This window comes from Dromaius novaehollandiae, chromosome 1, assembly GCF_036370855.1.
Source record: "Dromaius novaehollandiae isolate bDroNov1 chromosome 1, bDroNov1.hap1, whole genome shotgun sequence".
Lineage (NCBI taxonomy): Eukaryota > Metazoa > Chordata > Aves > Casuariiformes > Dromaiidae > Dromaius > Dromaius novaehollandiae.
The window spans coordinates 56347442-56363545 of NC_088098.1; the positions used below are offsets into that span (position 1 = coordinate 56347442).

At 41.0% G+C, this 16104-nt stretch overlaps 1 protein-coding gene across 3 annotated transcripts; it reads right to left on the bottom strand.

Moving 5' to 3' along the window:
- Nucleotides 1-2871: 2871 nt before the first annotated feature.
- Nucleotides 2872-15507, bottom strand: FBXO7 (F-box protein 7). 3 transcript variants are annotated; one of them, XM_026118006.2, is made up of 9 exons: nt 15100-15507; nt 13162-13468; nt 10943-11170; nt 9190-9331; nt 7938-8021; nt 6670-6762; nt 5498-5674; nt 4761-4798; nt 2872-4399 (listed from the first exon to the last, which is right to left on the bottom strand). In XM_026118006.2, the coding sequence occupies exons 1-9, from the start codon at nt 15219-15221 to the stop codon at nt 3995-3997; spliced, it is 1596 nt and encodes a 531-aa protein (XP_025973791.2). In that variant the 5' UTR covers nt 15222-15507; the 3' UTR covers nt 2872-3994. The 3 variants fall into 3 exon arrangements, with proteins under 3 accessions (XP_025973791.2, XP_025973790.2, XP_064369396.1); XM_026118005.2 differs by lacking the exon at nt 15100-15507 and adding an exon at nt 14589-14910; XM_064513326.1 differs by lacking the exons at nt 4761-4798; nt 15100-15507 and adding an exon at nt 14589-14918 and having other exon boundaries at nt 4276-4399.
- Between the last annotated feature and the right edge of the window lie 597 nt (nt 15508-16104).

A 16104-nucleotide genomic window follows, 5' to 3' on the forward strand; every position in this document is an offset into this window, starting at 1 on the left:
TTTTTCAGTCTATATTGTCCTTCCAGGTTTGCTAAGCAGTTTACAACGTAGCATCATAAATACATTTCATTGTATGAGAAAGAAAACAGACCCTGCTGTTTTGCAGTCTCCAGGAGCAATAAAAGAGTGACAAATGGCCTTGAGCAAACACTGTCCCACTGGCAAGAACAATAGCAGATTAACAGGCTCCACTATAGGGAGAGGAGGTAATACAACCGTGGTGGGAGAGAATTTCCTTCTATAACACTTCCCTCAGCATAGCTTATCCTTTTCTCTGCTAAATGTTTGCAGGATACACCAGGGATGCACAGACAAAAATAAAAGTTGATTACCAGAATCCTCAACTGCTCCAACCCCCAAACCTTACGTCTCTCTTCTTAATGCAATCCACAAAAAAAAAAAAAAAGAAAGAAAAAAAAAAGAAAAAAAAAAGACTAGCATGGCATAGCTCTTTAAAGCAACCACAATCAATGACTGAAACCACAATGGTTGGATCGCTTGCTGATGCTGCAGTAGAACACAGCAGGGCTCGCCTCCAAATGACCACTGCAACAGGATAGCACTGTTGACTTGATAACCAGCAGTGAGTCAGGTCTCCTCAGTCATACATCTGCCTGCAGTTCCAGCTGTCATGCTTCAAGGAGTAAGCAAATAGAATGACATCTCCCCTCCTGCTAGCTCCAGCTTGCAAAAATAAGTAAAAGCAAAATCCACTATCAACTTAATTTGGTTACTCCTATAGCTCCTGAAAAGCATTTTCAGTTCTGTCCACAAAAGTGCTTTAATGAACATACTGAACTAAATTCCTAAGCCAAAATAATGAAACTCCATGAAGTGCTTGACATTGATGAAAAGATGTTTCAACAGTACACACAACATCAGTCTACACCTATGATCTCCACACCTTAGATGTTGCAGCTAGCAGGAGATTCACAAATGCAACATCAGCTGCTTGGGTTATTGTCTGTGATGCAGAGTTTCTCTTACAAAATCCCTGCAATCTAATAAAGCAAAAGAGAGAGGGAATACAAGAGGTATAGTCTCCATTTTATGAAAGAGGAACTGAAATATACCCAAAAGGTATTTAAGTAAAAAAATATGTCACTTGGAGTTAGGTGGGGCAGTAAGAGGGAAACAGAAAAGCTGATGAATAGAAATTACATTTCAATCACAGGGCAGACATGCTCCACAGCATGCCTTGGGGTCTTTGTCCCACAGCTCTCAAAATTGAGCATGTGGTCAGAGCATGCTGGGTTTCTCTTTTGTCCTGCATGGTTAAATTTTCTTCGCAAGGAGACCAGGAAACATGAATGGGGGAGTGTATCAGGATCTGGCCCAAGGAGCTGGGAAACAGCTAAGACACCCGCTCATATCCACCACCTGGAAAAAAATTCTCCATTTTGCTGTTTAGATACAGACTGACTTTCTTATAGTATCTAGGTGTGGTATTTCAAGAGGTAATATCACTCATGCTCCCATGCAGTTAAATGTCTTGTATAAGGTTAAGGCTGAGAATAGCAATCCTGCTCTGATAATTGCAGCTGTACCATCTTCAGACATTTCATTTTTTGTGGTTTCCTCTTCTGCAGAAGTCACATACCTGCTTTAGGAGCTGGCAAATTTTCAAAGTAAGAAATTTGTAAGCATTTCCTCTGCTTTGTCTTCTAATTCTGTATTAAGTTTGTCCATGAGATGTTCACATTGTATTTCATATCTTGTTTATGAATTATTAACAAAACTGTTTAGGGAACTGGACAGTTGAGGATATGTCAGATTCTTTCGTCTTTGGCTCACAGTGCCTTCACTGGAACACAACGTAACAACAGAAAAAAAGGGAAGGAATATCTTCAGGTAACTCAGTGGGGCATGTGTAATAAAGTTCAGTTCCTTTCTTGATAAACAAACATCCAAATGACAAAATCCAGTATAAATGGAATCTGTGGCATTAGCCTGGGGGGAGGACAACCCAGTTGCCTTCAAGGCAGAAAGGGCCCAACTCCAGAGCAGTGCACAGCACAACAGCACAGCAGGCAATGTGGATGTCATCGAGGCACTAGTAAAGTGAGGTAACATTGGTACCAAAGCTACCTGAGATCAACATATCTCTCATGCATACACAGACATCATTGTTCCCACAAATAACTTGAAAAAGTGAAGGGAATAAGTTACAAGCAAATTCTTGTACTAATTAAAGCTGTGTGGCTTTATGAATATTATGGATGCATTTCTGAAGCACTCTTGACAAGGGCAGAAAGGTACAACACCAATGCAGCCCTGATCTCCCCACTTTCTTTTCAAAGTCAGTGGAATATAAAAAAAAAAAAAAATCATTGTTAGCTAAGAGGCTTGACTGTACATTTCACTTGAGTGAAAACTGTATTGGAATAAGGCAATTTAACCAGTACAGGTAAATTAAGCCTTAAAAACTAAGGCTAGTGTTGGTACTGAAGGGGAATCAGTATCCTCAGACTCTGTAGATACATATTCTTTGGTGATTAATAATGACAGGATTTGCAGTGGTATCAATTGCTGTGGTGTAAGAAGGGAGGAAAGAAATACAGCTCTTCACAGAAAAATAAAATATTATGTTTTACCCCACTGGAGTTAATGGCAAAACTTCCTGACTCTGCTGAAGTCAGCTGACACAAAACAGGAAGATGAATCACTGAAATATGACTTGATAAGTATTACTGATAAAACAGCTTGTATTTAATAGGAAATGTCATTCTATTTCCACTATTTGAATTCCAGAAGGATTTTAGCAAATAATTATCAGCTGTCACAACAGTCATCACTATCATTTACTTTTTCAGAAATACTGAGATCAATTCATATTAAAAAAATAAAAGAAATGAAAAGCTCTAGCAAAAATTTAGTCATTCCAGTTTTCCTTTAATTCAGCTTCAGCATCAGACTGCAAATCTCATTAGGACACTTTAACAATGGTCTTGTTAGTTGTTCATTAGTTAGTAAGAGAACATTTGCAAGGTGCTGATAACATGCTAAGACATGTTTCCTTCTGGCAAGACATATTTTGATACCATAGTAATGGAATTAAATGCAATTTACTGCAGTGAAGTGGGAACCCGTTCTGCTTCTCCTGCTGTAACTCTGTTTCTACTTCAACCAGGTCAGCCTATTTACTGCATTAAGTAAGCTAGGCAGGAAGAAAGATTTATTTTTACACCAGTTTTAGTTCATACACAGAAAATGAAGCCATGTACTACAGTTCCTTCTTTGCAAAGTCAATCTGTCCAAACAAGAAGAAACACAAAAGTTTTGCTGCTGGTTCTTCGTAATATTGCTTCTATTCAGACTTTTCAGTTGCACTGTAGCATGAGTTTACTCAGTTGTTTGTAAAATGAGCTGGTTCGTGTTCTAATATTTCCATTGTAAAGAATATACCTTCCCGGTATTCTTTGTGTATTAAGTATCAACAAAAAATGCTTTTTACCTAATAAAAATTAAAAAGAAAAAGAAAATGTCATCTTTGAAAAATTTTATGAACTCAAATTACCAGTGTAACAGTGGTAGAATCATATTCTATGTAGAACATGGTAGATTTTTTTGTTAATACTATTAGCCAGGTAGAGTTGAAACAAAATCATTTGCACTGGCCAGTTAATAAAATTCTCGAACTAAGACAGATGAATATAAGATCTATATTTAAAGTGCTCTTTATCTGATGCAGCAAATGTTAGGCCAGTAGCCTTCTGGTCTCTAAGTAGCATTTCACAGATGATTAGAGAGCAGGGAAAAAACAGCACAAACTGTTCTAAGTCACCGCTCTTCATCAAACAGACCTTAGCGCTAGATGGTGCAGTACCTCCAGAGCATAAACAAACCCAGTCTTTGTGGGCGAGACATAACCATGCACACATGTTCTTGCCACAATCTGAAGAGAAGGCAGATGTTAGTGCCTGTGTTTTGCAATCTCCTGCAGTTAGAAAGCAAGCTTATAAACCAGAAAACCCATCGAGGAAAAAAACAGCAGTCAAATGAACGCACGGCGAATGTCCATGGGGCGGCCCCGGCTTGGTCTGGGTGGAAACCTGTCAGTGGGACCAGCTCGTCCTGGAAGTGTAGGGTTTGCTCCAGGCAAAGAACCAATTGGGTCAAAATGTGGTCTGAAGGGAGGAAACTGGCCTGGTGCTTCCCCTGGGCCAGGAATGAGAGAGTTAATTGGGTCTCCAGCATACGGTAGTGTTGGTCTCTCATCATATTCTCCACCAATGATCATTGGAGGATATATTGGATTTGATGGGAATGGGTTGGGAGGAAAGGGATTAGGATAGAATGGGTTGGGATGAAAGGGGATTGGATGAGGTGTAGGAGGCAGAAACATCGTGTGTCTCCATCTCAGGGCGTCCTTCTTCTGTTTCAATTTTTTCTTGTACAGCTGCAGACAGAAGCAAAGGTATTTTAAAGCTCTAGAAGTGCTTTGTGTTCCAACTTCAGCACTTGTGTTCAGTTCTTGAGCACTTCTCAGGAAAGCACTCCTCACTGGTCTCAAAGCCTAGAACAGTTCCACTGTCTTCCAAAGCCATCTCTGGAAGAACTCCCTCTTCATGATTTGTGCATGCCCTGCGTGACTTTGATGCTATTTTCTCCTACTCTGACCAAAGTTACTGTGTGCACAGAGAACACCACACTTAATTTAAAATTTAACTCAATGTCACTGCCTCCCAAAGCCTAAGTTTTATCCTCAAACTAGCACATGGAGACTAATCTCAGAAAGACTATATGAAGTAGCCACCTACTTCTTTCCAGTCTGTGTCACGAGGCCTTGCAATAGGATCTACAAAGAGAAGCAAAAATTAAAGAGAGTAATGTCTTTTATTTTTAAGTAGCATTCATGCCAAGGATGCCCACAGTTTTTTGGAAACTTATAGAAGAATCGGGAGACAAAAAATTAAAAAAGCTTTTGAGCAACACATTTCTTGTAGAGATACTGCAACGTAAAAGAATAAAGCTCCAGGACCATTCAGGAGGTAATTTACTCATACACCCTCTTCTACACAAAGCATCATCTCCAAGACTTAATCGGTAAGTAGATAAATCCCAGAAACACTGACCCCAACAATTTCTGATTTCTGACAGCACTTTCCTGACCACCTTAGTTCTTCAAACTCTTGTGAGGGATTCTTGCAAGAATACTTCTTCCCTCCATTCCATAACATCTGCAATAGCCAGCACACCAAGGTAGCTAGAGAAACAGCTGAAGACAAGGAAAGTCTACACCACATGATGGGCAGATCTCTGCAGCCCATCAGTAATGGCTCAGTAGATTGTCACTAGCTTTCATGGCAAGAAGAGAACATCCACCTGCATTAAGTCTGACCAGCCATACTGGTCAGTATTACAAATGACTGCATTTACTCTCAGTGTTCAAAAAACAGAAGTACTTGCCCGAGGTACCTCTTACCAAAATCTGTCAGACCTAATCCCTCTGTTCACATAGGAATATAATTAGAGAAAACACGGGTCTCAACATTACCTCGAAAATCTCGCAGATATATAAACCTCCACAGAAGTTGGTCATTTGAAGCTGTGTAAAGATCACGGCAAACAGCAGAAAGAGAGATGAGTGAACGAACATCCAGAAGTCTGAAAATCCGAAGCTTCAGCTCAAGAGGAAGGACCAGTAACCCAAACACGTCTGGCAAGTTCAGAGCTACAAAGTGGAAGAAACAGAAGCCTTACCTATAATGGTGTAGTTTACTCTATCCCTACAAACCCTAGAAGGAGCAAAGGACATTACAGTCTTTCCTTTAAATCATTTCCCTTTGCTGCCTCAGCTGCACCACTTAAAGTGCTGTGAGGAAACTTTTTATAAAACAGGATCTCTCGCAGCTCTCAGTATATGTGTGGAGTCATAAAATAGGCCAAGTGGCACTTCATAACGAACACTATTGGTCCTTGTAAGTACAAGAAGCACCCCAAAACTCTAACTATGTTCTATATGCTACAGAACAAAGGCTGGAAAAGACAAAGAAAAAAAATTGCTCAATTTCATTAATTCATAAAAAATGCATTAGATACAAAGCATATGTCTGACATAAAACCTCTTCACAATGAAGTCTAGAGGGAATTCAGCTGAGTTGTCTTCAGCATAGAAAGCCAAGATCTTTTATGGCAATACCTATGCAGGGACAGCTAGACTTCCTACTGCTTTACAAACACCAGCTTGGGTTGCTTTCCATCATCCTTTCCAAGCCCTCAATGACTACAGCATAATTCCTGGGGGTTAGAGTCCCAAACATGCAATTTTTTCTATATTTTTCAAATATACAAATTTTTCTACATTGGCAGAAATGGATCAAAACTACAGAACTGCTGCCATAAAATTACTGTGCTATGATTTTCCTCAATATCAGGTGTGGAAAACAGCCATACCACTTCAGTCTATTAAGTGAAACCAGAGAGAGCTTTTCATCTTGAGCAATCAAAATTAAAAAAAAAATGGAAATAATCATTATAGTAAAACTTTTGAAATAGGAAGATTAATCCAATTTCTTTAGAATGTATTTATTACCTTAGTCTTACTCTTTATGTACTCAGCACTGAACAGCTGTTTCAAACACTTTTCCCTTGAGACTCTGCATAGAAAACCCTCTTCCCACCCTCAGAAAAGAACTGCCAGCTCAAATTCTAAACATTTTCTCTTACCTTGTCGGGCAGCAGCCAGAAGAGAGTATACCAGTTGGTCTTTAAAGAGACGGGATAACTTCTGAAGGTCTTTGTAAACACCTGCTACCTTTTCTATCAAAAGAAAGAGGCAAAAAGCTTAATTCCAGGAGGTTATTATGAAAAAATTATGCAAGAGCAGACAGAGTGTTTTCGTACAAGCAGAACTCTAACTTGCATGAGTTTTGCATGATCAAAGGTGGCAGAGGGGAGAAAGGGGCGGGAGAAAAAAATCTCTGTTTTCTATCTGGACTTAAAATTTCTGAGTAGCTCTCTTGATTGGACTAGGTCTGCAGTTACAGAGTCACAATAATTTAGCAAGAAACTACAAAGCAGTTCCCTGGTCAGAAGTAGTCTGGGCTTTCCTTTGGCCATAAAAAGCACCATTAAGAAAAACACTTGAATTGTGCAGAAACGAACTGGCTCTCATGCTGTCAGAATGTCTTTTATCAGATTTCAAAGTCCACGTGTAACATACATCTATGCTGCAAACTCCTGAAATACTAATTTTTCCAATGGGAAAGTTTTTCCATTCTGCTCATTGAAGCAGCAGGAGCCAGAAGGTTCTACTGTTATCTTGGACACATTTCAGTGCTCAGTTATTCTACAGCATTTTGGCTAGCCGGGCACATCAGCAACTGGGAGAGAGTGTAGGAAAAACGAGTCGGCATCAACTGACAACAAATCAATTCATACATACTTCAGAGAACAAAAGACTAGTCAGGTCTGTGCTCACAAAGGATCCATATCCATCTGCCTTTCTCTCCTCCCCCTGCCTTAGTTATTCTCTCATTTTGGTGTTCTGGAGAGAGTTATGTGGTCAGCACATATTTTCCAATGAAAAGAATATAACTATTACAGTGCCATAACAACAGTGTAGGTACTATTAGCTTAAGTCCGTGCAAAAGGGGAGTATAATCCTGCACTGCTGCCTCAGAATTAACACATATATTTAGGAGCTCGTAAATAACATGCATATGAGCCAAAAGATGACTCAGACTCTGCAAGGTTCTTCCCTTATTCAGCTAATGCAGGAAATTCAAATTGTTTTAACAGCTAAATGTGAGTTAATGGCTACACTCTGAATTCCTTTACCACAAAGTTATGTCTCACCTAAATGGTGACCACACTATCATTATTTTTTTTTGTTATCTTAAATGATTCAGTCCTCTGCCCAAGTATATCCTTCCCCATTGTGCCACTTCCCTACTTTTCAGTCTACTCTTATGAATATTATAGCTCAATCATACCTGGTTCCTGAAAGCAAACAAACGATGCTGGCAATAGCTGTATTCTCTTCACACCTTTAATCTCTTTGTTGATTTTTAAAGTTCCTGCAAATATAAGAAAAAGACATTCAAAAATTAAAAACCATATTGACAGAAAACAAAGACCACTTCATTACTGTCTTACCCTCAGGTAAGAGGGTTGTTTTCTTCCCTCACTAGCCCCACTCAAGGGGAAATACCCAATTATATCAAGCAGCTGGACAAGTAAAATTTAAAAAAAAAAAGTGGAACTTAAAATAGCAAAGAAGAAACACAGATCTTGCTGACAAAAAACTAGTGTTGCCTTCAACAGTTCTATCACATTGGAAGAGATGTAACACAGCTAAAAGTGGTACACAGAGAGCCATTATTACAATCAAGTCATGAAAGAAACATTAACTCCAATACTTGAAACTCCACTGAAAGACTGAACAATCTTACTACATGAACATTGTCTGAAATTTAACCTTAATCTGACTTGGTTAAAGCACTTTATCCTAATTTTAGAGAGCAAACTGCGCACACATTCTGAGAAAATATGTGGCTATACAAATGGACGTAACCAGTTAAAAGTTTTACAAATAAATCTACAAAACTTTAATAAAAAGATATCCTGACATTAGAATCAAGTCCCAATTTAATACTGGTTCTGCAAAAATGAGGACTTGGGTAAACAGTAAATTAAATAAGAAAAAAAAGTGACAGAGAAGTTGCTTCAAAAAATTAGGCTTCCCTAAGCTTTCTGGATTGAAAAGTGTTAACTAAATACAGTTTTTGAGACCACAGTTAGAGATACTGTTCACGTGCTTTAGGAAAGACAGGGAACATTATACATTAAAACTAAAGAACACAAATCTCTAAGTTGCTTTTAAGCATTGCACAGAACATGAGACGAGACAGAATACTGTCACTTGAGCAAATCTACCTATTTTAATATTTGGCAATGTATATCAAAGTTCTTATGAAAGCAGAATAGGAAAAGATTTTTACAACATTACAATGAAAAGGCCAGCTGAATCCTCCAAGCATTGCTCTGTACTTTTTCAAGGGAAAGAAAAGGTTAACACAGAGACAAAGGAATGCCAAGAATATTCAGTGTAATGTAGTGGCATCTCTTTCACCTCAGTAACCTGGATAATCAAGGTGCAGTTCTAAACATTGATTTCAGTATCACTTCCTAAAGAATAGCGGAATTTAGCAGCACGTATCCAGGCTAAAAACATGACCAGCTTACCATTAATGGCAACGAGATCTCCCAAAGGCACGCAAGTCAAACCAGCAGTACCTTCTTCGCAAAGGGGATGCGTGTACTGTAATTTATAAACACCACTCCCTCTCCATTTCTCTGGCATAGACACTGCCTTGGCTTGCGTCCCCTAGAAGTACACAGAGATAACACTGCCATACCTGAGCAATGTACCCAGACTGAGGGCAAAAAGAGAATTAAAAGTTCGGAAATGCCAAAATTACACTTGCAATTTAAATTTTAATTAAATCCGACTGTGCATTATGATATATAGTATATAATCATGCAATTATGTTATTTTCCCCCATGCCTTACAGCAAATCTAGAAGAAATTCAGGAATTCTGTGTTCTGTCCCATTTTCTGACAGGAGAGGTTATTCAGTAGACAGACTTAAGGCCAGTTCTTTGAAAACTGTACTTCATTCTGTCTTTCATACTAGCACCTCTGGTAACTCCTGAATGTACATGAACTCGCTGCACGAAAAACACATCATTGCATCTTTTATGAACAGGGTTTGAAGAATAGTAGTTTGAAACCCATTTGGAAATCTGAATGGACTAACACTTTTTCTTTCCAATTTCAGTATGAGAATCCCCATTTGAAATCCCATATGGGGATATAACATAACTGGAAGTACAATTAGACTCCCTTTGTTTCCTCATAAATTTTCACAACAATCTTCTTCCCTACTTCCAAAGCTGTTGATTGACATAAACAAAAACTTTTTTTCTCAGCAGCAAACATGTTCGTTAGATAAATAGTTCAGGCTATGAGAATGCAATTAAGTTAGCACATTTATTAAACTGGTATTGGTCAACAGGACACCTAAACTGACCCCATACATATTCTTAGTCAGCCTCACTGCAAGGAAAAACATGAGAATTCAAACCACTTTCACTGACAGCAAGACATTTTCGGCAGGTTCAGTCATTTTCTAGTAAACACCTAACACAGGTCTGGAAATCTAAAGGGAAAAGTTGAATTCATACACTGCATACGGATAATGCTGTAGGTGCGTGAGTATGAGTTAGATACCTATATAGGTTAGTGGAACTAGGCCTAACTGAACTCAGCTGAAGTGAGTTAAATAATATTTTGGCAGACCGAGGCCTTATTAACCATTTCAACTGGATACCACTGAGATGATATTGATGTTGAAGGCAGTACAGCAATGAAGTAACTCATTATTATGGATCTGTATGCACAAAAATAACGCCCTATTTCAACTTAAGGAACAGGTACTAATATAAAATATTGCTGTGAAACATGTATTTTTTATAAAACAGACTTTTTTTTTTTTTTACAGTAGGGTGAAGAAAGGACAAGGGAAAGTATGTTTTCGTAATAGGGGAGAGATACCAGTACACTTATACAGTTAGTTCTGTACAGAAGCACTGAATGCACATAATCCCTGATCCTAGAGCCGAACCTAAGCAACAACTATACAATCTCAACAACAGATAGCAGAAGTGGGAGGTTATCAGCTGGGTCCCAGAGATGCTGAAGACAAAGAAACATGGAGACAGGCCTATTCTCCTATACCTAAATGCTGCTCTAATCTTTAGCCTTAAGTCTTACCGATCAGGCAAATTAGAGAAGGTGATACTTCAGCAGCCCCTGCTGCTGACTGACACACAGCCAGAAGTAGAGCTTCAGATACGTTTTGCACCATATGTTCTCATGGTATTCCAAAGCTTTCTCCTACTGACCAAGAAGTTTCCTGTTTGACTGTGCACTTACCTGAGGTACATAGCCTGTCTCCATCATGAGAAGATGTACTAGAACAATCAAGGCATCAGTGGCACTGGTACACTCAGCAGAATGGTAGAGCATTTCTAAGGAATGTGGTATTTCACCATCAGCAGCTTCACTGCATAGCATTGGTTCAGAAGGATAGGAACCTGTACCTTCTTCCAGATCAACACCTTCGGGGACTAAATCAGAAGCAAATTCCAGGCTGGATCTTGCCTTAAAGGGTAACAAAAACAAATGTTGATTCAGAAAACTACATCTAATTACAATTATTCCTCTGTCTACTCCATTCTTCAGGAATACCAGGTCTATGCTACAGATTTGCATGCAATTTTCACAGACTAGCACCCTAGCTGCAAACAGGGATTATATACAGAGCCTTTGTCTTTTTCAGATATTTATAATGCAAGCCCTTCATAAAAGGGTCTGTCATTTTATTGCATATACTACTTGAACACAAATTGATAACAATATATTAAAACTTCAGGAGAATTCCCTCAACACATGCAGGAATAATCTATTCACTGCGGTATCATCATCTATTTAAGCTGAGCCAACATGCATGGCAAGTACCAAAAGGATAACTCGCACCCCTTATAAACAGAATAGACTTAAATAGCTGGAAAAAAAAAATCATCAAAAGAGTGCATTTACTGAGACCTGAGGATGATGATGACTTTATTATGACTTCCTTTCTTCTCCTAAAAATCGCATCATATTTTTATGTAATTTATTGTATTGTTACATGTTCCCATAAAACTACGTAGAGCCACACTAAAAAAAAAAACCCTAGCAAATTAAAATCATGGGCAGATTCACCTGAAAGAAGAAATAGGAAAAGCAGAAAAAGGCTAAAGGAGCTGTAGCTACCTCGCACCCCACATACACGCTCAATGGCACAATGCACCCTCATGTCCGTATGAGGCTGGTGTCGCCAACCACTTGTGGAACTTACCTTCTCTCATTAACAGCAATGCCTGCAGCCCCAATTAAACACAGTTTATCAGACTGCTAGAGGGTTTTTTTTAATAACACTCGGTTGCTTGGAAATTTTTCTGCCATCTTTCATCTCAGTTTTGGAAGAAGACCTGAGAATTTTCCATCTTGCCTTCAAATAATGAGATAAATATGCAACAGAGATTCCTGCACAGCTTAATATGGCCCAACTGACAGATATGAGCAGTTTGCCTGCTTACAGCACCATGTAAGGGCTATTTCTCCTGACAGGAATGAATAGAACAATGGTCCCACGGCATTCTCTTTTACAGCTGACAATCCTTTTCACCTTATCCTTTATTTTCATACCTTTAATATTTTTAAAAGTATACTTATTATAAAATTCCTCATATAAAGGTTGTATTAAGGAATGTTTTGTATTTGAAATTAGTTCCAAAACAAAGAACTACTTGCTTTGAAAGAATGCAGGAAAACAACTTCTTCCCAGATTCTCAAGCTCCTCCCTAAAAGGGCAGGATCCTATAATGAGATAGGCCACAGCACTAGGCTGTACTTGGAGAGTCTCCTCTAGGAAGACTCCTTCCTAGACTGGACTCTTTCCAGTGGCTGGTGGGAGCTCTTACCTTCTTGACTACTGTATCTATTGTCACACAGGAAAAAACACCACAAAACATCCAAAAGATGTACCTATTAGCTGCACGAGGCACGTGGGGTCATACAGCTGTGTATCTGTGAAGCATGAGGTGGGAGCTATTTCAGCAACACAAACTTCATGCACGAGCCAGACAGGTATTTTATTCTATGACAGGCCCCCTGCATCACAGGGAACTGTTATAACCATTAGAAAGAAATCATGCACTCATCTAGTGAGTGGTATTTCAGACTGGCTGTATTTATTTCATTGGTATCTAGAATCAGTTTGGTATCTAGAATCAGTTGCCTTGAGAAGAAAGCACTGAGGTACGCAAGAAACATACTCCTAACTTCCTTAAGAAAAGTGCATGTTCCAGCAAAAATGTACAGTCCTGTAAAAATGTCAAATCTGAAACATTTCAGAACCTCTGAATTAACTTCTATGGCATAGTTAAAAAAGAGAGACAAATTTCCAGCCAAACAACCGGCTATACTTCAGGCAAACATTAAGAGCCAAATATTCTGAAAAGGTTCTCTACTATGAAGTATAGCAACTGACACAGTAAGATACCTCCTTTCTTGCCCTGCGTTGTACAGGTCAATTCTCACAGACTTACCATATCATCATTCTTTTGAACTTCTGCCTGAGCTTTCTGGCTGTCAGGCAGCCCATTCTGCCTTTCTTCTTTTGGGCTGCTGGCCTGACTTTTGTTGGGGATCAGGGTGGACGGTTCATGACCATGACCATTCTGGAGTGGAGGAGGAGTAGAAGATGAGGGAGGAGGTAGGCTGGGTTTTCCATCTGCTTCTTCTAGTAATAAACATATCAAATCACCAGAAACAATCCCATATGAAGCCAAGGTCTTCTGATCTTCTGTGAGAGCATCCTTGTTATTCAATGATATTGAGAATTGTGTGTCAATACTGTAAAGTAATGGAAAAGAAATAAGGAGACATGGTTACTTGCATGCGGGTAACTGTACACAGAGGTATAGTTAAAAATGCATATTGCATACTACTTAAGTACTATTCTACAGCTTTTAATCCATTAATAATTAGCTATAAACTAAAGGAAGAGTGAGGAAAAATTAAGGGCTATGCTATGAAGTGACTCCCTCATTTTTCTCTCCAAGTGTGTTTTAAATAGCTGAAGTTGCTTGGTGGGTATAACTTCATCTACAGTAACTGCTCATAAAACAGACATGAAGGGAAGGAAACCGGCACCTTCCAAATTAAAATATATTAAACCTAGCAAAACAAGTTTTAAATAAATCACTGACTCGGATGACTTAAAAACAGGATACTATTGCAGATCAATCATCTTGCTTTCTGATTAATAAAATGTTTGCTTCAAAAGGTCAACAGCTGCCCTCCAGCATGGCAGTTACAAATGTGGGTAATAAGAGAAGATGCTTCAGTGTAAGCAATTACAAACAAACAAATAAATAAATAAATAAATAAATAAATATGGAAATGGTCAGCATGAAAACCATTATCAAGTGTCAACTATAAAATACACCCACCATGGTCAGCATAAAAACCATTATCAAGTGTCAACTATAAAATACACCCACCATGGCAGGATGCACAGTAACTTCAAATTTCTCCAGCCCACACTGGTATGCAGTACAGCAAATGTGCGTATCACGATCGAATGTACGTATCGCTAATGAAACATTAGTTTCATCATCATACCTGATGATACATTCGTGAATACAAACTGCTTACTCAGTACTAAAAAATGAGCTTCTTCCATAGGCAACTCTTGCATTAACTTGACAGGTTTTATTCTCCTGTAAATGCTGTCATGAGTTCTTCATACATAAAACCTTTTAAGAAGTCTAAACCCAGAGAGTATCTCAAAAAGCCCCAAGAATTGACACCCAGCAGCAATTCTTGTAACATAAGCGCCACCAGGTAACAAAAGTCAGCTCTGACAGAACTGCAACCCATAATTCACAGGCGGGCATTTGCCAAAGTACGCTTCACTTTCCTGATCCACAGTTCACACTCGGAAAGCAAAACGTACTTCAGTTTTTGTTACCTAGGGCCCAACCGTCCCCGTGCAGCTGGAGGAAACGAAACCGGAGGATTTGCCCGAAGGAGCGCAGTGAATTTTAGCGAGTGGCGTCTGAGCTCCGCTGGCCTACAACGCGGTCTCGTGAACTGGCTCAAACCCCCGCAGTAGCAGCCTTTCAATCCCATGACTTTTTTTCCCCCCCTAACGCTCAGGCGCCGCCGTTGCACCGCCCTTCCCCGTTGTCTCCGGCCCAGCGGGGTCTCCCCGCACAGAGCTGCCGGCCGCACGCGCCGAGCCCTCGCAAACCCGGTTGAACGGCACGTTTTGGACCCGCTTCACCTCCAAGCCCACCCGGCCCGGCCCCAGCGCCCCGCTGCTGCCGCCCGCAGGGGGCAGCAGCGCCACTGCCGCTCGCCGGGGCCCGGGAGAGGCCGGGCCGGCCCCTCCCCCCCACGCCGCGTGGTACGGCCCTGCCGGCCCCGCGCGCGCGGCCACCACCCCCACCGCCCCAGCGATGGTTCGCTCCGCACATTACCTGTACCCCCAAGCGGGCAGCAAGGCCTGGCGCAACTGCGCGCGCAGCTCCCCCAGCGTTGGCTCCGCCCCCTGCACCTCCAGCGGCGCCGTCCGCTTCTGCAGGCGGACGCGAAGCTTCATGGCGGCTGATCTCCGCGCCCGCCTGGCGCTCCGAGCTGGCCCGCCGAGCGGCCGTGACGGTGGCGGCGGGGAGCAGGCGCAAGGGCTGCCGGGGCGTGTCGTTGTTTTGGTTGGCGCGGCCCCGCCCCGGCGCGGCCCCGCCCCGCCTCTCGGGCCCGGGGAGCGCCGCCCGCCCGCCTGTCCCCCCCCGCGCGCCCAAGGGCTGTGCGGCCGATCGATGCCTCGGACTTCCACGCCGTGCCTGCGCGACGCGAGAGCCGCTGCCGTGGCTCGCCGGGCTCGATCGGTGATTGGACGCTCGGGCTGTGCCTGCGCATGCGCCGGGGTGGAGTCATGCGTTTCCTTCCCCCCCGCCCCAACGTGGGGGCGGAGGGGCAGGGGTAAGGCAGTCTGTGGTGCAGCCGTTATATTGGGTTGCTTTTCTGTTGTTACTCAAAGATTATCCCCGCCATGCGTGGAAGGCGTGATGGGAATGATTTCTGCGTATTGATTGCCTGCCTATGTGCTGAGGGTTTGGTTTGCCTCCTTTTCTCTCTCCCCTGCAGTTTGATGCCTTTTTAGATGTTATGCTAAAAAGGTATTAAAGAGCCTATTCCTGTTTGGGTTTTAAAGTCTGTGCTGGCAAAGTTCATGGGAACAGATGATGACAGGAAAGGCTGAGGGAGGACACTGCTCCCAAGAGTATTTTGTTTTATAAAGGAACTCTATTATGTCTTTTCTTCCCACCCCACCCCTTCCAAAGTACACTGATGAACTGTCATCTTAGAGGTAATTTATTACACCTACAGTCAAATGTTGCTATGGCCTTACCAAAAATAAAACATGCAGCAAACTTTTTAAATTTTCTGACTTATTCTTTTATAGTCCACAATACTTGAAAAAG

Bases quoted from the DNA above. Each gene is read 5' to 3' on its own strand.
- FBXO7 (XM_026118005.2), bottom strand. From the start codon at position 14,749: ATGGGATTGAAAGGCTGCTACTGCGGGGGTTTGAGCCAGTTCACGAGA. The intron at 11,171-13,161 runs GTAAGTCTGTGA...TTACCCTTTAAG, and splicing joins TTCAAAAGAATGATGATATG to GCAAGATCCAGCCTGGAATT. The intron at 6,763-7,937 runs GTATGATTGAGC...TTCTTTTGATAG, and splicing joins TGTTTGCTTTCAGGAACCAG to AAAAGGTAGCAGGTGTTTAC.